Below are 26,588 nucleotides of genomic sequence, written 5' to 3' on the forward strand. Positions count from 1 at the left end.
TTTCAAAGAGGTATTTTCTTTAAAAATAACAGTACAAAAACTCTTCCAGTATTTTTCAGGACAGTTCAACAATAGTTACAGTTTACAGCATTCAAAAATAACATTTCACGAGTGAGCCACTTTTAGGAATATGCCAAAAGAAGAAGTGTCGACTGCACCAAATGTGTCTTCTTTTTCAGCTTTGTACATTTTCATATTTTGACATTTCGAGCAGCAGATTGAACTTGAAAACATGCATGTTTTGAAAAGGCTGGTAAGGCATTTGAATATTCAACATGTTGCTTTGGTTTGAAATGGAATTCTTCCAGAGAAGTGTCAGTGATTTTGGCTAAATGTACCATTTCTCTCTTTTTTAAATATTAATTATTGTCAGCCACTGTGTTTCATCAGTATAAAAAAAGAAAACAAACATGACAATGTCATTCATGTCCATGGGGCTGCAGAGGCATCTGGGTGACAGTGATCAAAGCTGTATACAGTTTGATAAAATCTATTCTACTATGTAACAGTATCAGTGAGCGTGAGGTGACCAGCACCTCCAGTCTCTAGTAGCTGAACATCTGCTGGGCGGCGCCGCTCTGCTGCTGTGGGGTGGGCGGCTGACTCTGGATGGACCGGCCTGGCTCCGGACCCTGATTCTGGACCTCCTGACCGTCCTGAGCGCCCTCCACCACAGGTGTGACCTGACTGCCTTCAGCTGCTGGCACGGGCCTCCAGGCCAGAGTCGGGGCCTCCAGCTGGTGGCCCATGGGGTTGACCAGAGTGGTGACGTTGATGAAGTGGGCGACCGACTGTGGCGCCGTGCCTCCGCCCGGGCCCACCGTCTCTGGGACGAGTTCGGCCGGCCGGTTGTGGAGCATGGCGGAGCCGCTGACGGTGTCGAAGGTGACGGTGAGGATGGAGTTGTCCAGAGTGAGGGGCCGGTCGCTGGCGGTCAGGTGGCCCACGGCTACAGGCTGCAGGCTGGTGAACTGGGCGGGGGCGTGGGTGGTGATGGGTGTCACGGTGATGTTGGTTAGCCCCACTGAGCTGTTGGGTGAGGAGGCTGATGGAGCGTTGGGGTCGGCCAGGACCACCACCTGACAATTTCAAACAAATGTTTGAGTTAAGCTGAATGGTGGATATGTGAAAAAAATCATATGCTTGATGGAAATTTGCTCTCAACTACAAATGTTTTACAGACTTTTAAAAAAAAAGAGAAATAGGAGAACTACTATATTTATTTACATTTATACAAATACTGTAATATCTGTTGAATAATGTAATGGAACAACAATTTATTTAAATCTGTTATGTATGTAAGAAACTGCAAATGTCATAACATTGTCTCTATTCCCACCAATGTGATAATAAAATCATAGTTAGTCAAACAGATACCAACTCAATATTTTCACATAGTTATCATATTTAAATACTAACTCATAATTTGGAGAAAGTTGCTCATTAAGATGACTTACAGGATTTTTTCATCAGAAAATAGGCTTTCATAGTTATTACTTATTATGGGATGTAACCTATCCATGATCATTTTATAAAACTGACTAACTTTGGTTGTTACTTTACTCCTTCCAAGACGAAATATAATTACTTTGTTTATTTTACCAAAACTAATTTTCCTTTATTTCTGCAGTTTTACTGAACTGATTAATTTGTTTGCCTCGTTCAGCTGCTGCAAAGGTTCACAGTGTTAAATCTTCAGTTCAGTTTGTAACATCCTGTATAAAGTGAGAACATCTGGTTAATGTGATATTGTGATGTTATGACATTGTCAGTTTCAGTTTTATTACATTTGTAACCATTTGGATTATTGCTTTTCTAAAGGGACGTTTTATTTATGGAATGTCTTCTAAGTCAATATCAAATGACCAAAAGTTTTCATGAAATAAATCCTTTAGTAGATAAATCAGTCAATGAATATATTAATTCAGGGGACTTTTGGTCTGAATCCACACCCCTTTCATTTGATATCACAGATTGAAATACAGAGCTGGGAGATAAATGTGGCATTAAAGCAATAGTTCACCCAAAAATGAAATTTCACTCAGTATCTACTCACCCCTGTGCTGATGTGAGGATGGGTGAAGATCTCTAGTTTATAAAACACTCCTGGAGCTTCAGCAGAAAACAGTCTTGCAGACAAATCCAGTACAACTGAAGTGAATGGTGACCAGTTTTAAAATGTAAAAAAAGAACACAAAAAAACCCACAAAATGTCTCCATACTGCTCGTGTGGTGTAATCCAAGTGTCCATAAGTGTGCCGCGACATTAAAATTTGACCCATAAAGATGCCATTTCCTCCACGTTTTTAGCCTAAATGTCAACTGTAGCCTCTCAGACCTGATCCTCGTGCACACGCCTGAAGCAGGTACACAAGCTCTCGCACAAGCAGCGCAACTCGAGGTATACAAGATCTTGTGATACCTTCACATCTGAGTTTACATGCTACCTGGAAGAGACTCAGACAACAGCAGAGATCTGCTCAGAAATAGTAACTTGTTATGTGTACAGTTTACTTAGCAAACTTTCAACAAAGAAGAAAATGTCAGAGGACTTTGACATAGAAGAGGAGCATCATTACTTTGCTGCAACCGTGCTGCTTTGGCGAGATCCTGTGTACCTGGATCAGGTCTGAGAGGCTACAGTTGACATTTAGGCTAAAAACATGGTGTAAATGGTGTCCTAATGGGTCAAATTTTAATGTTGTGGTTTACGGACACTTGGATTACACCACACGAGCAGTATGGAGACATTTTGTGGGTTTTTTTGTGTTCTTTTTTTACATTTTAAAACTGGTCACCATTCACTTCAATTGTACTGGACTTGGCTGCAACACTGTTTTCAGCTGAAGCTCCAGGAGTGTTTTGTGAACTGGAGATCTTCACCCATCCTCACATCAGCACAGGGGTGACGAGATATTGAGTGAAATTTAATTTTTGAGTGAACTATCACTTTAAGAAAGAAAAGTCCCCTTAAAAAATGTCTGTGAATATCATCCAGGTCATGGTATTCATATCAAGGTTTGTAGTAGGCAACTGGACTTGATAGAGTTCTTGAAGACGTTTCGCCTCTCATCCAAGAGGCTTCTTTGGTTCTGAAGGTACTGAACTGAACTGAAGAAGCCTCTTGGATGAGAGGCGAAACGTCTTCAAGAACTCTATCAAGTCCAGTTGCCTACTACAAACTTTGATATGAATCCCCTTAAAAAAACCCTTTAAAAAAAAGTATTTATATACTGACTCATTTATATATTTATGTTTACATCCACTTCTATAATTTTTGCCTCATTTATTCATTTATTTCAGGATTTACTCAATAACCATATTTATTTATTTATGTGTTCATTTCGTTAATATCAACTTAAATAGCATTCCATATCTATTACAGAACAAAAACTACTGGATATTTGGAATCAGATCACTTTACCAATTAACAAAACAACAAAAAGAAAAACAGGCACCAAGTAACACAGGTCCAAAATGTTGAGGGCATTATTTTAGAACATATATGCATAAATCATCATTGCTTCTGAGTATATTTAGTGATTCAGTTTGCCATCAGCAAGGTGTGGCCATCCTCTCTCTCTCTGCATTTGGTACACCAGCAAGAAAAACATGTTGGCTTCTTGTCGTCTTGGGAAAAAAGAGATTAGACATGTTATTATGACAATAAAACAGAAATTCTGTGTAAATCTTCATATATACCTGTTGGATACTCTGCACAGCAGAGCTTGTCTCAGTCTCGTCTCCGACAATGACGGCGTTGAACTCTGCCATGGACTCGTGCCTCGGCTCGGTGAAATCAACATATTCATCGGACTCGGAGAGCTCCGGCTCAGCTTGAACTCTTGGCTTCTTCTTGGGGTGTCGGGGGGGTCGGCTGGGTCTCTCCTGAGCCATGCCGTCTTTCTCCAGGGTCAGAGTGGGCTGAAGAGGAAGGTGAAACATTTAACAAGAACATATAGACAGTGAAAGGTCATTGGATCTAGAGGTCACTCATTCATATTTATCATCCTGGATGATCTGATCACAAGTGGAGTTCTCTAAATTAAGGTGTGAATGCACCTCAGACGTGTTGAGGATGCACTGAGATCTACTACTCAACCGACTCAAGTACACACTCAAAACTGCTGTCTGATTTCCATTTGGTTTACTCTAATGGATGTTTTTACCTGCTGAGATGAGCAGATGTTTGTGAACACGCTGTGATTTCACTGTTCAACTAGTAAACAGAATATTCTCTAACTCCCTGTAAAATCACACCGTTCGGAGAGTTGTTGAGTGAGGAGAAACTTTATAAACTTTGCTAAATGGTTATGGCAATTTTGTAATAATTTTTTGCCTTTTTAGTAAATTCTGCATTCAGTTCAGTACATTAAGGTGTTTCTTTCCTCGTGATCAGTTTGTCATGGCTGTACCAGCCTGTCAGCTACTCCCTGTCTGAAGTGTGTCTACCTGCCAACATTTAACCGCTGGGTATTTCAACACACTCTTTCAACTGATTTCACCATTTACACTAAATTCATGAAAGAAGGCAACGTTTTATTGACAGTAATAATGTCAAAATGTCCCAGAAAAATCACCAGATTTTGTGAGTTAAGAATTTATCATAGACAGCTTTTCACAAAGTTTATACAGTTTCTCTTAACTATTTGGGCCTTCTTGTAAACTTGGCAAATATTAGACTAAGTTATTTCTTTCTTTGTGTAAAAAAAACACTGGGCCTCATGTAAGATCATTTTCATATTCTTAACTTAAATTTCGTACTTTTTTTCATATGAGGGACTCAAACGAACACACCATGTTAGATTCAGCAAACACCTGTAACTTCTTCAGGTGACTGTGTAAATGATCTGCCTGTGCGTATTTTAATGCACATGCATGAGACTTGTAAATTAGCATAATTAGTGCCCAAATAATACCATATAAGGCTGCGTTTCCTGCTCCATATATCAGGAAGTGTTCATTCATGAAAATAGAATCAAAGAGAAAAAAAGGTTAACTTTATGAGTTAGGAGTTTAATGTCCTGCTTTCAGAGATTCATAAAGGAAAATCTGTCAATTTCACAGCATCTGCAGTGGAATTAAAAGACCTGCTACTGCAAAGAAACAGGAAAAACGAGTGCTGTTAATGCCGTGTTATGAGGGCTGGACTGTCACTGAAATAGAGGAGGAAAAAAAATGCCTCGCCAAAGCAAGGGGTGATCGATGACTGCAGCAGGAGGGGGGGGGGGGGGGGGGTCAAGGGGAAGTTTCCATCAGAGAGACAGAGGACAGAATGATTGAGGATGTTCCCCAGGACAGAGACTTCATAAACCTGCATGTGAATTATACGGCCAATACACCTGACAGCAGGTAATGATACATCATTAAATTGGTGATGAGAGGCTTTATGTGTAAATTTACATTTATATTATAATTTGAAATGCAGTCAAACAGGATAATGTTGACATAATTATGAAGTGTCATTTTTCAAAGTTAAAACATCTTCAAACTAAAAAGGGTTATCCTGAGAAAGTGGAAATCTGTCTCTCCTCACTGCTTTAAAAATGGTTACATGACTTGGTTTCTTGTCTATATCTTGAGGAAATTTGGTTTACTCTGTCGAATGCCCACCTCAAGTTTCTTAAGATCTGGGGAGCCTTTATTGATCATATTAGGAAGGAGAGGCGTCATACTGGGACCTAATTACATTGTATCGTGCTGTATTACATGGGATTTCATTGTGATTTGATCCACCAGGTTTTCGTTTTTTTTTTTCCTGGCCTTCCTGGACCTCACTCTGTCTTAGCAGCGTGGACTCTCAATCCACTTATGGACATTTCAATCATTGTACGGACTGCCATGCATGTGTGAAACTTCTGTATGAGCTGGTAGTTTTTTTAAAATTTTATTCTGTTTTGCCGTGGCTATTTTTGTACTCTGTTTTGTTGAAAATGAATAATATTCATAAATTTAAAAAACGTCCTGAAACTAATGAAATATACAGTCATTATTGAAAAACTGTGGTTGTGATAACAGCAGACTGACTGCACATGACAACAGGTCTTGTAAATTGTGTGAAAGAAAATTCAAATTATGAGAAAACTGGTGAATGTGACAAGTTTTCCTTAATCACTTGTACAGACCACTTCAGAACAAATCAACAACAACAAACAACAAATCTGATTGTACTGTATTGTGGTTCTTGCATGAGGCCCACTCTGTCTGTTAGTGCCAGCATGTTGGCTACTCCTGTTTAACAACAGATTTGGTATTTGCAAATGGAAATTCTGTAGTTTATTTGCACATGAAGTGGGAAAGAGAGACCTGATCACAAGTTCTCACTGAAGACACATTGTAATTCCAGGCAGGTATAAACGGGACCATAGTGATGTTAGGACAGACAGTTGAGACAATAACACTGTGCAGTAGCTGCATGCCTGATTCATTGCTCATACTGTTAATAAACAGGAACTCTTTATATTTGCACCCTGACAGTTCTGTATTTAATGTACAATCCAACATACTGAAGTGAACTACGAGGAAGTTAAGAGAATAAAGAACATGATATACAGTATGACAGGCATTAGGCTTGGGCTCAATGTATTACAGCAGACCAGGGTATTTAAAAATCCCCAAAGTATGATTTACAATACTGTCATAAATCATCTGAAATACTGAAGTTGTGACTGTTTTTTTTAAATTGATAGAAAATAAAAACATAAAATGAATTTAATTTATTACTAAGAAACTACTAAAACGTAATTTATAAATGAGGAACTTAGTCAACAGAAGAATTATTTGGAGGTAGAAAAGAAATAACTGGTTGGTCATTTCTGCTCTATGGCCTAGATCTCCTTGCTAATTTTAAAAATATGACTAGATGTGAAAATAATAATAATGATGAAAATGTTGCCACATATAACTTGATTTTGACATGACTTCTTCCTACTATAGAAACAGTCTATTAGCCACATGATACATCTGTAAATCATCTCCATTCAGCCATTCAGTGTTGGTATCTGTGGCAACAAGTACATGCTCATCATTATTATTTGGGCCATAAGTATTTAAACCCAGTAAGACTTGTCTCAGAAGGCTATCTGTATATTAGACACAAGCACTGTAACCTAGACAATGGCATATATGTTATGATGATTTCTATCACCAGCATCAATCACTATCATCAATGATTTCTTTTTTCACACAAATACAGTCATGTGTCGTAAACACTGGTGAAATGTCAGGTATGAAGGCATGAAAAGACAGATATTACCCAGCCTAACTGGCATCAATATAATTTTGATTAGATCTGTAAATCAAACAAAAAAGGCTGTTTGAAAGTCAAACATAATCAATCATCATGATCATCATCAAGATGATTGTGTTGCCTTGTAAACCTGGTGGCCAGTGTTTCACACAGCTGGATCAGAGCTACTTCAAATAATGTGTTAAACTGTGTGTTTTAATGTGGCATAATTCTGCACTGTGAAAGAACTGTACTCTAACCTGCACAATGCTGATTGACGAATCATTGATTGTCGACGTTTCCTGAAGATCATCAAACTCATCGATTCTTACTGACACCACCTGGAGGCAAGAAGGAGAACAATATTTCAACACACACATCGACTTTCAGGATTTAATGACAGTAACTGGCCCGGGTGGGAAAACACAAAACATGGCTGCCCGGACTCACCTCAGGGTGTTTGCGTCGCAGATGCCGGTTCATGGAAGCGCGGGTGGACACCTTGGTCCCACAGAGGTGGCAGGACTGGGCCTCCACCTTCTCGTGAGTCAGGTGGATGTGCTTCTGCAGCATGTACTCGGTCAGGTACTTCTTATCGCACGTCGCACACGTCCATGTCTTACCCACTGCAGAGACAAAGAGGGAAAACTGGGTCAGTCCATGCATGAACTGATGTGAACACTACTACATTTAAAGTTTGGACTTGACATTTCCTTTCCCCTCAGACAGACTTTACTATGGAGCTCCCAAAAGACAAAAGATTCAAGTCAAAAATATGACTGAAGAAATCGATAATAAGGCTGCAACAAATGATTATTTTCGAGTTGATTGATAGGTCACTTATTTTCTAGATTAATCAGTTTATGGTTGTTTGTTTTAAAACGTCAGAAAATATTGAAAAATGTTTCCCAAAGCCTAAGACGAAGTCCTCAAATGTCTTGATTTACTCAAATCCCCCCCAAAAATCAGTTTACTGTCACAGAGTAGAAAAGAAAAAAAATCACATGCAAAAACATGGAATTGGAGAATTTGATGTTTTTTCTTTAAAAAATTACTCAGTTAACTGATTATCAAAATAGTTGCCAATTAATTTAATAATCGTTTAATAATTAATAATTCGATTAACTGTCGCAGCTCTAATTAATAACAGTAACTAATAAAACTTAATAACAGTGCTATCAGAACATTTCCCAAAAAATGTCGAACTAGTCTTTTAACGTCCAAGAATAAAATAAAGCACTTTCTCTTCTTTATCTTTTACTGCTATTTTTGTTTTTCAACTCCTTATTTTCCCAGTTTTCTTGGTCTTAGTATATTTTGAATCATGCATCTATTTCCTTTTGACGTGCAATATTTCCAATTTTCTTCAAATTTCAATTTTTTGTCATGTTCATATGATAATGAGATGTCTCTGTGTGTCCAGGACCAGGGAATGGTCCAGGGTTGGAGAGTGTGTGTGTGCGTGTGTGTGTGTGTGTGTGTGTGTCCAACATCATTACTGAATAAACTGGAGCAACTGAAACCTGAGAACACCAGCAGCCCAGCAGTCCTCTGCAGCGGCCTTGGGTTTGACTCCCACCTGTGGCCCTTTGCGGCATGTCGTACCGCCACTCTCTCTCCCCCTTTCCTGTCTTATCTTCAGCTATCTTGTCAATAACGCCATGAAAAAAATGATGTTGTCCCGCCAATAGAATAAAATGTTTAAAAACTTAGCCAGGCTGTTACCATCTCAAGTGGTTTAACTTACTCCCAGCTAGATCCATATTTAGAGGTAGAGAGCTAATGTTGCATTGATTATACCTATAAAACATTAAGACAGGCCTTTATATTATACTTACATTAATCTAAAAATTCAGAGACTCATCCCAGTTTCTGATGGTTGTAATGAGATCTACAGCCTTGATTTATTGGTGTTGTATTTTTGACTTTTTTTTCTGGGCTCTCTGATCCCAACCAATCCATCTTCCATCCTTCAACTAGTGTTTTACAGTAAATACGTCCTTTAATTTTTGAGCGGTGTCTTGGTTTTATGTTCTGGCTGCATAATTTAGGCTGCAGAATCGGTCCTCGTTTGACATAAACCACTCGATTTTTACGGCTCTGGACACAGAAGAAAAAAAAGCTAAATTACAAGCTCCCATGTTCAGTTTGCAGTTGTCTTGTAACAGACAGAGGAGTGTGTTTCAGCCTGGTTTGAGACACTTGCCTGTGTGGATGAGCTTGTGTGTTTCGAGAGTCGTTCTCTCACTGAATGTCTTTCCACACAGCTCACACATGAAGTCCTTTATACCTGCAGGCAAAGAGTCACGACAATAAACACACACAAAGACGAACTTGACATGACAGACTTGGATGGTCTATTTATACTCAGTGTACTGGTTTTTATTTTCTTTCACCTTGTGTGAAGCAGTTGTGACTCACCCGTGTGTCTCTTGTAATGTTTGAGCATGTTGACCTTTTGGGCAAACTTGCGGTTACACTCCTTACACTCGTACTCTTTGATTCCCTTGTGAAGCTTCATGTGGTGCCTCAGAGCGTGTTTGGTCTTCATGCCTGCACAGGAAAACATTTACTTATTGTGACTAATGATCAAAACATCTCTTACTGCATGTTCATGTGTCGTTTGCACAGCAAGAACAAAAACAAGGTTTGAGATGCAGCAGTGAGGAGGATCTGACCTTTCCCGCATTCTGCACACAGGAAGTCTCGGATATCATCATGGACCCTGAGGTGCTCCTTCAGCATGTCCTTCCTTGCGAATGATTTGTTGCACTTGTCACAGCTGTGGCTCTTCACCCCTGGATGAGCAAACACACACACATGCACACACACTTAATGACCACATGAAATTTAAAAAAAGCTTTGTGTTGTGTTTGTGTTATTTTTTCTGTTACATTTTGTTATGTCAAGTCAATGTCAAAAGTTGTTTTTAATGTCAAAATATCTTTTTTTTCCTTTCTAATAAATCTAAATCTGATAACTGTCTCACTATGCCCTTGTGTTGCATATATGAGGCGAACATACTCTTGAGAGATCTATGAATCTATGGAGCTCCTAACAGCTAATTCACCATGACTGAGTTTGTACAACCCTTAAAGAATAAAATTTGGGCATCTTTCAAACACGTTCAAGGCATTTAAACAAAAAAAATCTAGACTTTCTAAGCCTTAATGATCACATCTTAAGTGTGACTACAAGTGGAACAGACAAAAAAAAAAAAAAGACAGAGAGAAAGAATAACGCCAGAATGGAAAAAAGGCTCCCTTTTCATTGCCCATGGCAGCCAATCAAATCTACTCTGCTCCACGTCTGGTGTAAGACGCCAGGAGACAACAAACAAATATGAGACTGCACTGTTTCATTTCAAATATTAAAATATTGATTTAAATGAGTAATAGTGTAGATGAAAGTGAAGAGGATGAATAGTGTAGGTGATTATGTGGAAAATAAATGATTTTTCAAGGAGCACATTCAAACTCAACTTTTTATATTTATGCTGCTTTGTTTTCCATCAGTGCTGCTACTCTGCAGTTTCTGATACTGGTGTTGTGTACTGGACATTGTATATTTTTTATGTATATGTATATATATAATTTGGATTTTATACTGTAATTGTACACAATGTTCCTCAGTTATTTATCTCTATATTTTATATTGGTACTTCAGGTTTTTGATACTTTATATATCTTCACTTTTATATTTGTCTGACTGTTCAATGGTATTCTGAGTGGAAAGTAAAGGAAGAAGTTTATTGTGCAGGGAAAGACTCTGTATGGACCTTGGTGTGACTTTTCATGGCACAAATTTGCCACCATGTACACAGACATGTACAAAAACCAGGACTCAAGGTGCAGCTCACAGGTTACTCACTAACTCCATGGCAACGATATACTTCCTGCTTGCATCTGTCCCAAAAACATTATGGGAGCTGTAGTTCCACAACTCTAAACACTGTTTAGCGTTCACAAATTCATAATATTAAACTTTTTTGGTTGTACTGTCAATACATTCTTTGACATTACTAAGGCTTCTTTAATCCCTGGAGCACTGAGAATCTCCTGTCTGTTTCTATAGATATTTGCTGAGTACTGAATATCCATGGTAAAAGTTAAACAATTTTAAATTGTGTAAAACTTTTTTTCTTAAAACCTGTTCTATGAATGTCACATTAACATGTTTCATGGCAAAGCTACAGAAGCTCTGAGAGGCAAGTAAGTAAAAAAATCTGGTGATTCATTTCCTAAATGTGATCTAGACTGTTTTGTCTCCTGTGTTTATGTGAAAAAAGGGGTTTTACAGGATACTCCTCTTTTTTTCCTTCTGTGAAAATACTTGTTTACAAGTATTGTAACAAGTTATGTAACATTACTGTCATGTTTTTCTTTTGGCTAGAGATGGATTTTAATCTGTGCCAAAACAAATGCATGACAGTAATGTTACAGAACTTGCTAACAACAAAACGTATGTGCCATGTGTTCAGAGTACTTAGCCAAGTTAAAACTCACCTGGAAAAAAAACATGATTGTTTGTAGTTAGTACTTGGGGTAGTGGTGCACTGCAGCCTCTTGTGGCTGAAGTGAGTATTACAAAAACAAACAAAATGATCCTGACAAAAACAAAAAGATTCACAAACCAAAAAAGTAAATTAGTCATTTTTTTTTCAACTGGACAACACAGGAGAAAAAAAAACTATTGAGATAAGACTTGAAACATGGATTACCTGGATTTTCATCACTTGACATTCTGTCCTTTTTAGATTTTTTGGGGGGCTTTATAGTTTTTATTTGATAGGGCAGATCTAAACAGACAGGAGATGGGGAGACATTGGGAAAAAAGACACGCAGCAAAGGTCCACAAGCTGGAATCAAACCCTGGTCAGCTGCTGATGACTAAGCCTCTATACATGGAGTGCATGCTCTACTGACTGAGGCACTGAGGCACTGAGGCACTGAGGCAAGACAAGACAGACTTGAAACCACAGAAAGTAAATTAATCAGTGATTTACATTTTGTGGACTATTTGGAGGCAAAGCAGCAGATCATATTAAACTAGAGTTTCAATTCATCAAGTTTATTGAGAGGAAACATGACGTACTAAGAAGCGGGTTACAGTGACCGTAAGGAATAGCATTATTTTAAAACTATTTTACACGATATGGAGAATCAACGCAAAAATAAAGGAAAAATGGTCGCACTCTTCCCACAAGTTCCAACAGGTTGTCTTCATCAGTATGATGCCTTTAATCAACAATATTTTTTTTCCATCAGGGTTATTCCTTTAATGTCCAGGGGATAAACCAGATGAAGATGACCTGAAGGAACTTAAATGGTAATGTGAGTGTGCGGTGCTTTTTCTTTTTTTTTCATGGTCAAGCCTCACTGTCAGTGTCGGCACTGCAAAAAGACTTTGGTGTGCGTTTGCCTACCCTCTCAAAGGAGAATCAGCTCACCATATGTCTAAATATGTAACTTTAAAATGAAATGGTCCAGGATCACACACACATAACAAAAAGTCAAGTGACAAAGTTTTCCACAGAGATCCCAGGCCGTTTCTTACCAGTGTGGATGATCTTGTGCCTCTCGAGGTTACCGATACTGTTGAAGATTCGGCCACAAATCTCACATGGATGGATGTACCTGTGTGACAGATGAGCAGATTTAAAATGATGACAGTGACTGTACTGCAGCTTGTTCATTTTATTTATTATATTTGTTTCAGTTTGACTTTGACATGACCTTTTCTGTTCTAAATCGGACCATTTACATTTCATTCTTACAATGACCTGACCTGAATCTTATCAATAGTCATTACACTTGATATACTGTACAAATGATTGGCAACTTTACTGTTATTTTGTTGCAGGTCTCTCTCTTTACCTCCATCTCCATTTTGGTGACCTGTATATATTAGGGCTGCACAATTTGTTAAAAAAAAGTCATATTGCGATTATTTTGAAACTGTGATTGTGATGTGTGATATGATTAGTGGAAATGATCAGTTCTGCATTACAATTTTCATGTTAACTGAAAAAAACAACTATTGTGCAGCCCTGGCATATATTAAAGGGAATTTAAAAAAGGGTTAATAGCTTTCACACTCTCATCAGCACACGTTAAAATCTTGTCTTGCCAAACCTCAGCTGACATTCTTCTTCCCATTCATACTGATTATCTCAGCCCTGATTGGACGAGGCCAAACAAACATAAAAACCGCAGCCGATAATAAGTGGTGGAAGATGTTTTTCTTACTTCTGCACCGCGGGGTCAGGCAGCTGCTCCCTGTGGATGACCAAGTGAGCGTTGTACGTGGCCTTCAGTGCGAAGCGTCGGTGGCAGATCCCGCAGCCGTAGGCTCTCTCCTTGTGCTGCTCCTTGATGTGCTTCAGGTACTCTCTGCCCTTTGCGAATGACAGCTAGAGACAGAGACGGAGGGAATTCATGAGTATGAGTGAAAAATAATCTGTTGCCATAGTTTTGATTTGTGAGCAGCCTTGAGCTGTTCATGCACACTCTGCTCAAGATAAGTGAGGAAAGACTAAACATGGCAATAGGATTACAAGTTAATAAGTGGGTTGAGATAAGAACTTAAGTTAAAGTGTGTGTTGCAGTCTGCAGGCTGTCTCCACGCCTGTCGGGTCGAAGCTTACTTGACATTTCTTGCAGTTGTACTTGTGGTGCTCAGGATCGTCTTCCTCCTCATCGTCGTCTGTTTCGTCACTGTCGCCGGCTGAGATGCCGATCTTCTTGATGAAGTCCTCTCTCTCCTGCTCGTTCATTAAGGCGATGTCCTGGAATAAACGCAACTCTTAGAAAAGATTCAACTCAATGAAAACCGTCAAAACCTAATTTAATGAAACATGTTGCATCAGACAAGGCGCCATCCACCACTTTTTCATTTTAGTCTGATCCATGGTGGTGTTAGCCTGGGAACCAGACAAATCTGCAAGCTCCTGTTCACACAGATGTCCACCTGTCCTGGTTCTGGTTGGGCCAATCACAACAGTTTATCTAATATGAGGTGGGTTTGGTATGATGGCAGTACAGAGGAGTGTGACCTCATTTCCACTTGAGGCTTTTTTGTAAACAACCAAGATGGCCGCTGCTTAGAGTTGCTGCTTACAGTTGCTAATTACCTGTTAAAAATATAGTCAGTAACATAATCCAAAAATCACAATATTAAAGTAATGAAACTTGATGACTTTGTTACTTTTTGATTAACTCAATACCAAACATGGTGAAACTGTCTAGCCTGATATGATGCATTAATCAACACTAGATCCTGACGATCATGTCAGACTTAAACAATCAGTAATGTTATAGATCCATGTGTAAACTGACAGTGTCTCTTCTGTGCACACATCATCCGCTATTAATAAGAATGTTAATTTTTATGAGCTGTAGATGAACTGCAGTGCCTCAGAGTGTATGTGCACTTTGTGAACCCACCTGTGTAGTCTCATCTTACTGTCTGTATAATGTGTCCTTTAAACAGCAGAAATATACAGCGCCATTGACTTTAGACCAGGTTTTTGTTGGTCAATGGTACAGTCTTTTTATGCTGCTTCAAGATAGCAAAGCACCAGCAATGTGCCTGATCACACCTCATTTTAAGACGAACACATCCATGAGCGTACAGAGGAGCACAAGTACATTTGCTACTTACACAATAAGGGCTCTGGGCAAGAAAATGAAAACTGCGTCAGCCACAAAATAGCAGTGACAGCTGTGCTGCACTGAACTGTGCACCGGAGATGGAGCCCTTTGTGTTTCACTGATGATGCTTTGTGCACAAAGTCAAAAGTTGATGGACAACATTTCCCAAATGTTGAACTTTTTATTTGAAGATGTCACCATATTATCATCGCCTTCTTTGCTGCTGCTGTTTAAATTCAACCTGATGCAAGTTCAAAAAAGGAAACCGGAGACAGCTGTGATGCTGGACATATTTTATATTGTTGGATGACAGCTTGGTCATCAGTGTTTTTAGATGTTGTTGTTCACTGACAATTATGCTGTTCAGTGATGCAATGCTGAGTCTGGGTTATACCCCATTTTTATTATCGTTATGTCTTATTCCATATGTGTTTTTAATGTTGCACTACATGCTGCAAAATCATTCAGCCACTGGGACAAACAAAGCTGAAAGTTAAAGTTGAAAAATGCACTACAGAATGATCTCCTGGGTTTATACGTGCATATGAATAACTGTATATTGTTTGATTTTCATTTATTTTATATTTCATCTTATGCCATTCTAAACTGAATGATCTGTATAATGTTTTATATGTAGCCTGAAGGAAGTACAACTATTATTTTGTGGTACAACCTTGTGCTGTATAATGACTAATAAATTACCTTGGTACCTTGCTATTCATTGGCTGCCTGGAACCAGTAAATTCCAAGAGCAACAGTAGCTGATAACTGGCAGAACTCTTTAATTCAGTGCACACACAGGCCCAGGCCTGTAACATGGTTGTACATTAGAAGATATTCTGGGAGAATTTTAGTACAAATGTGTTTGAAATGCAAAGAGTGTATGACTGCGTACCAGTGATTTAGACTGTGCTGTGTAAGTAGTTTGGCTTTGATATTATTTTGCTGTTTGTTGCATCAAAGAGAATTCCCAGAGTTAGAAGGAAGGATACACTGCTGTGATTAAAGACTACATGGACTGATGCATCGATAAAAAAGGAGAAAAGGAATTCTCTTGTTTACCAGTCAAATGTGAAATATATATTTGGAGAAGCAGCATGGATTTGAGATCCTTCAGATATAATAGACTTTTTTAGAGCCACAGAAACATGAAGAGACACTACAACAAATGATGCTGTTTAGTGTGAGTGACAGAGAAACGTTTGTGTAGTGTTTTGCTCAGCCTCCACTCCGCACCATCTCACCTTGAAGTGGACGTGAATGTGATCTCGTAGGACGTCCACACGGAAGAACTTGCGGGCGCAGATCTCACAGGTGTACTTCTTATCACCGTGAGTCAACAGGTGCTTGTTCATGTTGCTCCTGCAGGAGAACACCTGTGCACACAAACACACATGTCACTGATGAAGTATGTCTGGACTACTTCCTCACACATTTACGTGCAGTTGTTTGACCTGCTGCCATGAATCTTTGCTGCGGCGCAGACAGAAAGCTCACCTTGCCACAGATGGGACAAGGTGACGGCTCCTTCCTGTACTTGGTCCCTTCTTCTCCATTGGCGTCCAGCTCCTCCCTCTTCATGTGCTTTGGTCCTGGACAGATGCAGTTTTAGAAAGAAACAGCTCTGTATTTTAGGAATCTGAGGCATTTTCATGTTTTTCTCTAAGAAAATGACCTTAAGTCATTTAAAATGTGACTGATGCACTTAATCACAAGGTAAATATTCCTCTCTTACTGAGAACGAAAACCAAACCGAAACAAAAACCAAAATAAAGCCTTGCTCTCTGCTTTTGTGCGACTCACCCACACCGTGCCTCCTGTGGTGCTCCTGCATCACGTCTTTGCGGTAGAACATCTTGTTGCAGATCTCACAGGAGTAGAGCTTCTCGCCGTGCTTCTTCTTGTGCTTGGAAAGGTTGCTGTTGGTGGAGAAGAACCGCGAGCAGATATCGCACTGGAAAGTCTTGTCGTCTGGAGAGAGAAGACGATGGAATGAATGAAATATGACAGGATGAGAGCTGGCAGGAATGTGATCAGAAAGAAAAAGGTAGAAGCAAGGAGAACAGGAAACCCAAAAACTCTCCTACCTGTCCGGCAGTTGTGGAACTTTAAGGCATTTTCCAGGCGAAAGGATTTTTCACATGTGTTGCATTTATATTTGTACTCCTGGTCAGGCTGTAAAAAGAACAACATATGTAAACACATTAAAGGAATAGTTCCAGCGGAGAAAGTTGAAGCAGAATCAGGTTTTGGGGAAACCCAGCCCGATGTCACCCTCTGTGGCCAATCATAAGCATGTGATCAGACTCTCTACAGTCAGCCTGAAATATCTCTGAAAACAGGTGGTGTCCAGATGGAGTTCATGGTCATACTCTACAGTCCCCGTTTGGCTTATTTCATGTACTGAGCTTCAACGTCTTGGTCTGGCTTGCAGTTTATGCTGCAAAACAGTGATATGAAGTAGCCTCCTTTGGTCTGTGTCAATATGTTTGAGAGAGAGAAGAAGGAAGAGACAGTATGCAGCTTTGGGCGATGGACATAAAGATGCAATGGGGAGAGAGAGCGGTGTGAGAAAGCTAGGGGAGCTAAGCAATGCACTGCTGTGGATAGGATCAGAAATGAAATGAATTTTAGCCACCTACAAACTTACTATCATAAATAACATAAATATACACTATATTTAGGATATTTTCACCGCTTTACCTGGCAGTCGGACAGCCTTTTCTGGTGGGAAATCACCATTATATAAGCCAAATATTGCTCGATTCAAAGCCATCAGACTCCTTTGGTAAAAACAGTAATTTTACCTCATAGAACATGGGAGTTGAAGTTCTACCTTGGACCGATAAATCCAAACTAACCCTGGATAACACTGAAGTCCCACAATAACACAAACTAACTAAGAAATCAAGGCAACGGCAGAGCAGCAACTCCCAGTTCTGTGAAGTAAAATGACTGTTTTTGCCAAGTTTTTGGTGGCTAAAATACATTTTGTGCCGACCCTGTCAACAGCAGTACATTGCTTAGCTTCCTACACTTTTACTCCTCTCTGCATCTCCAAACTGGGGGTGTGGATGGTTATGGATAAGTGCCTCATACAACCCCACTTCAAATAATCTGAACTGTCCCTTTAACTAGCAGGGTAAGTTAAAAACTACTGAGCTAACAGCTGGGAGAGTTACTCACCATATTCTTGCTGTGCTTATAAGAGATGTGCTGCTTTAGACTCTCCTTGCGGCTGAACAACTTGTCACATTCATCACATTTGAACAGTTTATCACCTGAGACAACAGACAAGAAGACATTTGTTAACACAAACAGCAACTCACTTCAAGTGTAACTGTATCTGACTTGTGTGATGACAGGAAGACAATTCAACACTGTTTTGAAAGCTAAAATTTGCTAAAATCAGCTTGCTAATCTCCACGTACCATGAGATCGGATGTGTCGGTTCAGGTTGCTGCTGTTCTGGAAGACCTTGGTGCAGAGGGAGCAGCGGTACACCCTCTTGTGCTCTCTGGCTTTGTGTCTCTTGAGGACGGCCCCGCTCTCTGGAGCCGTGCTCAGCAGGCTGCTGCTCTCTGACCCTGCTGCTGCTGCTGCTGCTGTTGGTGCTGCTGCCTCTGAGGCCACCAGCTCAGAGCTGTCCACTGGAGGCTTCACATCTGCGCACATCAGGAATCCAATGTCAAACAGAAATCTACAATATATGCAGTCCTACTGATGCTGAATTGTTGAGCCCAATAATGTTTAAGATGAAGAGAAACCTTAAAGCAATATACATTTACAGACACTCTTTTGTTAAAACACAATAAATTTGAACTGTATTTCAGACAGATATTATTTTACGACTGAACCATAAACTACACCGTGTTCTATAAAATGATTCTAATTTGAGCCATTTTGAGCTAATTGCTGACTGTAAACATGTAACACGCTTGGGATTACTATGCTAATATGCAGACGTTAAGCATAATGTTTACTATCTAATTACTAATTTATGTGTCAAATTTTTTTTATATTAAATTGTTATACTATATTTATCTCCATATACTAGGTATGTAGCAATATATCATGATACTGCAAAAAATAATGCTGGACTGTGATAATATCTTCTGTTACAATGCATGGTTAATTATATTATTTTATTTTTTAAAACTGTTTTAAAACTACTAACTGCTGCATTGTTTTTGTTTAGCAATTGTACATACATAAGTCAAATATTCAATGACAAAACAATTCATGCCAATGTTTTGCACATGCTTAGGTCATAACTGGATACTTTTATTTCATCAAAGAAGGAAAGCTTTAGGTCAAGGTCACTTTAAGTTGAAAAGAAAAACTAATTCTATGTGAACAAAAATACTTAATTCATTAGATATCTGTAGGTCACTCTGTAAGTTGGTTGACAAAAATTTCCCTAAGCTTTGGCAGCCACAGTTTGTCAAACTGTTTGTGTTCATGCCAGTAAGATAAAGTGGGTGTGGTAATGGGAAGGGCCTATTGCATATGGGCACACAACTTCTTAATGGATTTACAGACTCACAAAAGATTTAGTGGGAAGTTTGATCATGAACTAAAGGACAGCTGATTGAACTGTTTATGCCAACTGGCAAAAGAGGGTGTGATGGTGGAAGTGGCCTATAACAAAAAGACACATAACTTTGTAATGGATTCACGTAACATACATATTTTATCCAGTCTATGATCTGGATCAAAGCGGTGGACAGACGTCATGAAGTTGCTCCATCTCATACTACCTCACATAGATTATTGAAACCTTTTCCCAGAATGCCATCTGACAGCCTCTGCAGAATGTGCCTGAACCTGTTGCAACTTGTTCAGAGTTATTGTGTCACACAGGCAGGAGGACACAGTGACAGTGATGGTGTAGTGTAGGCAGTGTAGTGACAGAAAACATGACTGATACAATTCTCACTTTTTACCTCCAGTCAAAAAAGAATTTTCTCCTTTGCTCTGTGTGTGGAATGTAACTACAGTGGAATAACTAGTATCTTTGCTTGCTTGCAATGAATTTCTAACTGTATTAATTGTTAAATGTCAGTACAGGACATCAAACCTCCAAAGAAGCTTTTGCTCTTTCGTGGACTGACACAAATCCTGATGTTTACAGACAAGGTCCTGATGCCTCAAGCTCTTCACAAACTGGTTCCAGAAGTACATAACAAAAAAATACTTTTACACATTTTTTTTTTTGTGTTTTAGGTTTTTTTATTCTGCTCAAACCTGTCTGTTTCTTCCTCACCTTTGTTTTTGCTTGTGACAGCTGCAGCTCCAGGCCTGCGTCCCTTAGCTCTTCTCCCTCGACCCTGTCCTCTCTTGGGACCCTGTTGAGCTGCAGAAGAGGGGTCGCCGTCCTCCTCATCAAGGCCGACCTGGCTCTCGTCATGGGGCAGGAGCGGGTCGACTGGAAGCACCGTTACTGTCTTCCCCTCGTCAAGATGACTCAGCATATTGCCTGTGATCAACAAAGGAAAGGAGAAGACTCTGAGCGTGTAACCATGACACAGCATTTCCCCAGCCTAGAGACATTCTGAAGGGGTAAACAACCTGACTTACACAGCTGAAAACTACCATCTAATGCAATTTAAAGCTTAAAACAAACCCAAACATGACCCTAAAGTTAGAGAACGCTTCTAAGATGTACTGACTGGAGGTGATGGATGTTACCTGCACCGTCTTCTTCAGATACTGGGGGGATGAGGCCTCCAATTTTCTCTGAGGGCTCTGCTTTAGCAGATGAAGGCGTCATGTCTGAGTAAGAGAGAGAAAAACTACAAGATAAAACATGGACTGTTGCCATGGCACCCTACCTACAACAACATCAGTGCTGTAATGTCATCTACCTGATGGAGGTGGTGGTGGCTGAAGAGGAGGCTTAAGCATGGGCTTCTCCATCTTCTTGGCATAGAAAGCTCCGTACCAGACCCGCAGCTCTGTGCCTGGCAGCACATCCTGGGAAACAAAAAAGGAAGAAAACACCACACTCCTGTTAGAAGTCCGTAAGCTGCAGGACTAAATGAACCCCTGAAATGTCAGACCAGCAGCAGCAGAGGCCCCGAGAGGCTCAGTTTTAGGATGGATCTGTGTTAATTTCAAGTTTCATTTAGTTTTAGTAATGCATTATTTAAACTTTTCTCTAGAAAACATCTTGTATTTATCTTTTTGTAATTCAATCTTGAAAATCACTGAGAGCAAAACCCTCCTTCACAATGATGTCAGGAAGATACAAAAGAAATACAAGATAAAAAAAAAATCAATTAAAACAGATATATTGCACAAAATTAATTAAAACAGGTATAAACAGTAGTTAGAAGGTCTAAGATTATGGATTTAAAATTATCAAGAGTTACCGACAAAATTAATTGTAGAGTTCCAGGTGGGTTAGGGTTAAAAGAAGCTAAAAACAGATCTTCCAAGCTCAGTATTAACTCGAGGGACATGGAGTGTGAGCCAGCCATTAGCCCTTGTATAATGTGGTGTAGTGAACCAGACTAGCAAGGAAGAAATATATGGAGGCAGCTTCCCAATAAGGGCTATATAAATAAGGACCACTCAACCTTAATAAACCTGTTATTATCAACAAGTACACTAAATGTCTTCAAACACACATTCCTCTTCTTTCTCGCTACATATTTGTTTAAATTTGAGGACAGTGGAAAATTTACACTGCTGTAGTTTCTTGAATTGTATTTTAAGTTTAGCCAAAAAACACAACAAATCAAATCACATAGAAAAATCTATCAAACAGCAGCAGTGGTAGCTGAAGCACAGTGGTGCTCTGAATTAACAGCTAACTATAATCTGCTAATATGCTCATGACGACGATGCTAATATGCAGATGTTTGGCAGGTATAATGTTTACCATCTTCATATTACAGGTTAGCATGTTAGCATACTAACATTTGCTAATAAGCACTAAACAGAAACTATTTGTGCAGGTTTTAGGTCATAAACAACAAAGTAAATGTTTGACAAGGGGAAATGTTAGGGGAATACCAAAGTCATTCCTCATCCCTTGAAGACAATGTCTGTATGAAACTTCAAATCCATCCAGTAAATTAAGACCAAAGTTGGTGGACCAATCAAAATTCACTCCTAGAGCCATGCTGCTTGTATGGCTAAAATGAAGGTTAAATGTACACAAAAATGCAGCCTGTAAAACATTCTGTGTGACTTATAAAAAGTTGTTCTGAGAGATTGAAAATCAGAACCAAGCTCGCAGCTCTGTGAGGCTGTAATTAGACACATTAGCATGCTAACGTTCTCACAATGACAGCATGCTGATATGTGAAGGTATGTTTACCACTTTCATCATCTTAGTTAAGTGTGTTAGCACGCTAACATGTACTAATTAGCACACTAACTTGGTTTAGCTGATAAAATAACATTAGCTTGTAAAACAAAAACATGTCAGTGTGTGTAACTGTGCATTAATTTTAGTTTTAGTTTTTGTCATCATAAATTTAGGGCTGCAACTAACAATTATTTTCACAGTCAATTAATCAGTCAATTATTTTCTCGATTAACAGTTGTTTTAAAATGTCAAAAATGTGCTAAAAATGTTGATCAGTGTTTCCCAAAGTCCAAGATGACGCCCTCATGTGTCCTCATCTTTAGTCCACAACTCAAAAATATTCAGTTTACTGTCAGAGAGGAGTAAAGAAACCAGTAAATATTCATTTTTAAGAAGCTGAGATTGGATAATTTGGACTTTTTTTTTGACTCAAACTGATTAATCGTTCATCAAAATAGGTAGCAATTAATTTAATAATCAATTATTAATCAATTAAACATTGCAGCTCTGCATAAATTACTTTTCATTTAGTTACTGTCTTGTTTTCAGCAGTGAGAAACTGTTGGTGACAAAAGTATGATAAAAATTATTAGTCAACAAACTTGACACAGGAGACACACGTACCTGGGAAGTGTTGAAGTACACGTCATCGTCCTGCTGGTAGGCCGTGAGATTCTGGTGCTTGTAGTCAGTGGCAGGTCGTACCAGCATCATCCAGTTGCAGTCCTCTTCACTGCTGGAGTCAAAGCACACCACCACACCATCCCTCTGGAAGATCTGATCATTTAAAGATCGAGGATTAACAAGAGAGGAAGTGAAAATAACAAAGATTTAACTATCACATCCATCAGTTTATTACAGAACAGGTCAGGATTCATCAGGCCTCACTTTCAGAGGGAAGACTCCTTCCTTCTCCAGGTGTGGGACCCTCTTTGCCTCAAAAGGCCCAAATCGTGTCCTCTTGACCAGCCGGCGCAGGACAAACACCCCCTCCTTCCCATCAGCCACCTGTCTGATCTCCAGACTGTTTGGTAAAGATGACCTGATCCAGGACAGGGACAACTTAGTGTGACTGTTAGGACATGGCAGTAACACACAAGTTACCAAGAAACCAGAAATGCCTCTGATACTGCCTAACATGCTGGATCAAGTATCAGCGAGTACAATATTCTATGCACTAGTGTTCCGTGACAAATATATCAGCTAATACTTATTGTTTATTTTTTGTTTTTTTTGCTAATTTAATGGTCTGCAAACGTGACAGGCGCTGCTGTGGGATGAACCCTCATTCAGCGGCACAATACGCACAGACTGAAGCCAGAGGATGAGTGCACTAAACCAGTGGCCGAGTGAGAGGAAGAATACTGTCACGCTGATTCAAGGATTTATTTCCACCAAACAAGAGTTGGTGATGGTTATAGCAGTGGAAATACTTATCAGGACGGTTTTTATAAAAATTAAAAATTATCATTTCCATCGGTTAAGTTTGAATGAAGTGTGTTTCATGGAATTAACAAGGCAGTTAAAGTTCATCTCCTGTAGAAAACAAGTGTGAGAATATTTCCTTTCTTGACATTTGGTAATTTTCTTTTGTTTATTTATTGGATGTGGTCCCTGTAATGTAGCAAACTTGCATCTCACATCTCCCAGGTGAAAGGAGAGCCATCGATTGCTGAGCTGATGGTGGCCAGTTGGAAAATTTTGCCAAATCGCTGAGCTCTGCTAAGAACCTATCTGATATCACCTAATTTATTAGCCCCAATACTATGGCTGAACAACTAATCCAAATTGTATTGAAATTGCAATCATTGTAAAAGGTGAAATGTGACTCAAAATACAATTTAAAATAAATATTGTAGTACTGCAGAGGTGTCCTGGTCTAAACCTCATATTCTACAGACTTAAGAAAACATCTTTGTTTGGTACAGAAATCACACCATAATCATGGTCATAATCATCACCACAAACTCTTACATCAGTCTCCATCAGTATGTTTTACCAGTAGTGTCTTTGTCCTCTGTGATGTGAAAATATCAGATCTCCACACAGAGAAAGTAAAAGTGAACCTGTTACTCATAGTTAGGTATAAAATCACAGCACACTGCAGAGTGTGCAGCATAGGTGTGCTGCTGTGGCCCCCTGCCCACCATTTATCAGTCTTCTCTGCTTCCATCACAGTGAGTTTTGTGGTTTGTGGTGATTTTTACAATCAGTTTGCAAAGTTTACTGACTGTCATGCTGCATGTCTCTGTATTCAATGATGCAGCTAAAAGAAAAAGAGCTGAAACTTGTTTACCTTCTCTCATCAGTTAACCACCAGCACATGTTGTCACAAAGATCTTTTTTGATAAATGTGCCAAATACATTTATGATTCTCCTTATTTATAATTCTTCATTGACATGTTCTCCCTGTGCATTTTTGTAAGCTTCTATTGGTTTTATCCAGTTAATGTAAGACACACTGACTGACAGGGGGAAAAAAAGTGAGTGCTTAACTGGAAGAACCTCAGTCGACTGAGAGGTGTTCAACTGATGATTCAAATCTTCAACTTTCAGGTAACACTTACATTTGAATATATTTTCCAATGAAAATGAGAATAAAGTAGAGCTGCACAACTGATTGAAATTTGACCAAAATCAATTCAATAAAAATAAGAATAATGATGTCAAAATTATCACTACTTCTAATACCATAAATCATATTCCAACTGCAATATCAGTCAAAATGATCGCCGCAATTAGATTTTTTTTTTTTTTAAATTGTTCAGACCTGGAATAGAGATGTAAAAATTCTAAATTATAAAAATTATAAAATTATTATTCCCTCTATTAAAGCAGCTCATGTGGCAGTTACAATATAAGTGAATATAAGTGCAAATTGTTTTCAAAATTGTTCAGCTCTAACTGAAACAGGATCCTACCTCCCAGCTGTATACTGTATCCCCAGTTTTTTTTAACCTGAGCCAGGCCATACAATAATGATATCAATCAAATCACATACAGGGTTAGTAGTATAAAAAAGAATTATAATATGTATATATTGTAAATGCACTAATATCTAGAGATGAAATGGTATAAAAATTTCATATCATGATTATAGTATTATTTCTGTACTTTGGTTGATGCTGGACAATGTTTACTGTTGGTTTTTACAATAATTAAAATTTAAAACAGTAAAACTAATCGTTAAGAATTTTATTTCGGTTTATTGTGTGTTTACTCATAGTTTCGTCCCTACTGGTACCTGACTGGCACTTGAATCTGCCAATACACAAAGTTCAGCAATCAGAATAAGTATCAGGAAGTAAAATAAATAAAAAATAATGAGAACTGATGACTGCTGGCACTTGTAAGGTTTGAATCTGCCCGTTTTTTTCCCCCTCTGATTGAATCTTAGAAAATGAACTTCAGTTCAGGATGTGTTTTCACTAGTTTGACAGCAGTCAGTGAAGTTCAGACACCTCGTGCTGTCACTCACCGGGCCCGACTGAGGACGAAGGAGTCCTGGACGGTCACTAGTGGTCCCAGCTCAGGACACTCAGAGTCATGGTACTGGCCACAGTCCTCACACCCTGCAACACACACACACACACACACACATCTGTCATCACTGCCCAGCAGTCTTCCTGCTGTCAGTACAGTATAGTACATTATCATCTGGATTCATACTCACAGATGAACTCATCTGGTGTCTGCTTAGCCATTATGCTGACCTACAAACAGAGACACAGACAGTTTATTATAACCAGGACAGGGGGGAACTGATCCACAACCAAGTCCCACAGTGTCTTACATACACATTTATGAAGGAACTACTTTTCAGAGTGTTTTGGATGTGATTGTACTTCCACGCCTGCACACACATGAAACCTGGAACACTTAAGCCGTTTGAATGCATCAGTCTTCCTGGCGAAACAGTATCATGTATTATGACATGAATCGGTTCTTAGTGTGAGCGGTACAGTGTCAACATGCACATTAAACGTCTGCAGTCTGGGCAGCAGGAGATGGGATCCAGGATTTGAGTCGTTCCCAAACTCTAGCCGGGTTTTAACTCCGATCTGAGCGGCTCCTCTTCACTACAATGTAACAAAGAACAGTCGGCATGGCGGATGGACCGGAGACGCAAACCACCAAACCGGAGTCGATGCTCTTCAACGCCAAGCATTAAGCAGCGGAGGCGGCTCAAGAAACCGCGGAGCGAACCGGACAAACCTGCTGCAGATTTACTACAAAACTGCGCCGCCATTTTGTACAAACTCGACGTATATTTATGGGAAAACACGTTACCTTTTCTGCAAAAGACCCTTCATTTATCGAGTCCTGACTCCGGGTTCCAATCCGCTCCAGAAACGGCGCAAGACAGGAAACGAGGCGCGCCGAGTGTATT

At 39.3% G+C, this 26,588-nt stretch overlaps 1 protein-coding gene across 1 annotated transcript; it reads right to left on the reverse strand.

Moving 5' to 3' along the window:
• prdm15 (PR domain containing 15) lies at window positions 1-26,588 on the reverse strand. The gene is made up of 24 exons (XM_084730535.1): window positions 26,489-26,588; window positions 25,872-25,911; window positions 25,677-25,770; window positions 23,087-23,240; window positions 22,823-22,975; window positions 20,748-20,856; window positions 20,572-20,655; window positions 20,147-20,359; window positions 18,312-18,545; window positions 18,067-18,161; window positions 16,968-17,055; window positions 16,684-16,851; window positions 16,378-16,472; window positions 16,125-16,256; window positions 13,875-14,015; window positions 13,477-13,640; window positions 12,785-12,864; window positions 9,907-10,026; window positions 9,650-9,781; window positions 9,435-9,518; window positions 7,679-7,854; window positions 7,489-7,569; window positions 3,703-3,924; window positions 1-1,079 (listed from the first exon to the last, which is right to left on the reverse strand). The coding sequence occupies exons 2-24, from the start codon at window positions 25,900-25,902 to the stop codon at window positions 546-548; spliced, it is 3,384 nt and encodes a 1,127-aa protein (XP_084586661.1). The 5' UTR covers window positions 25,903-25,911; window positions 26,489-26,588; the 3' UTR covers window positions 1-545.

The sequence above is a fragment of the Lutjanus erythropterus genome, chromosome 11, assembly GCF_056507025.1.
Source record: "Lutjanus erythropterus isolate fLutEry1 chromosome 11, fLutEry1.hap2, whole genome shotgun sequence".
In the NCBI taxonomy this organism is placed as follows: domain Eukaryota; kingdom Metazoa; phylum Chordata; class Actinopteri; order Lutjaniformes; family Lutjanidae; genus Lutjanus; species Lutjanus erythropterus.

Bases quoted from the DNA above. Each gene is read 5' to 3' on its own strand.
- prdm15 (XM_084730535.1), bottom strand. From the start codon at position 25,902: ATGGCTAAGCAGACACCAGATGAGTTCATCT. The intron at 20,656-20,747 runs GTAGATGACATT...TCTCTTACTCAG, and splicing joins GCCACCACCACCTCCATCAG to ACATGACGCCTTCATCTGCT. The intron at 3,925-7,488 runs GTTAGAGTACAG...CTTCCTCTTCAG, and splicing joins CGTCAATCAGCATTGTGCAG to CCCACTCTGACCCTGGAGAA.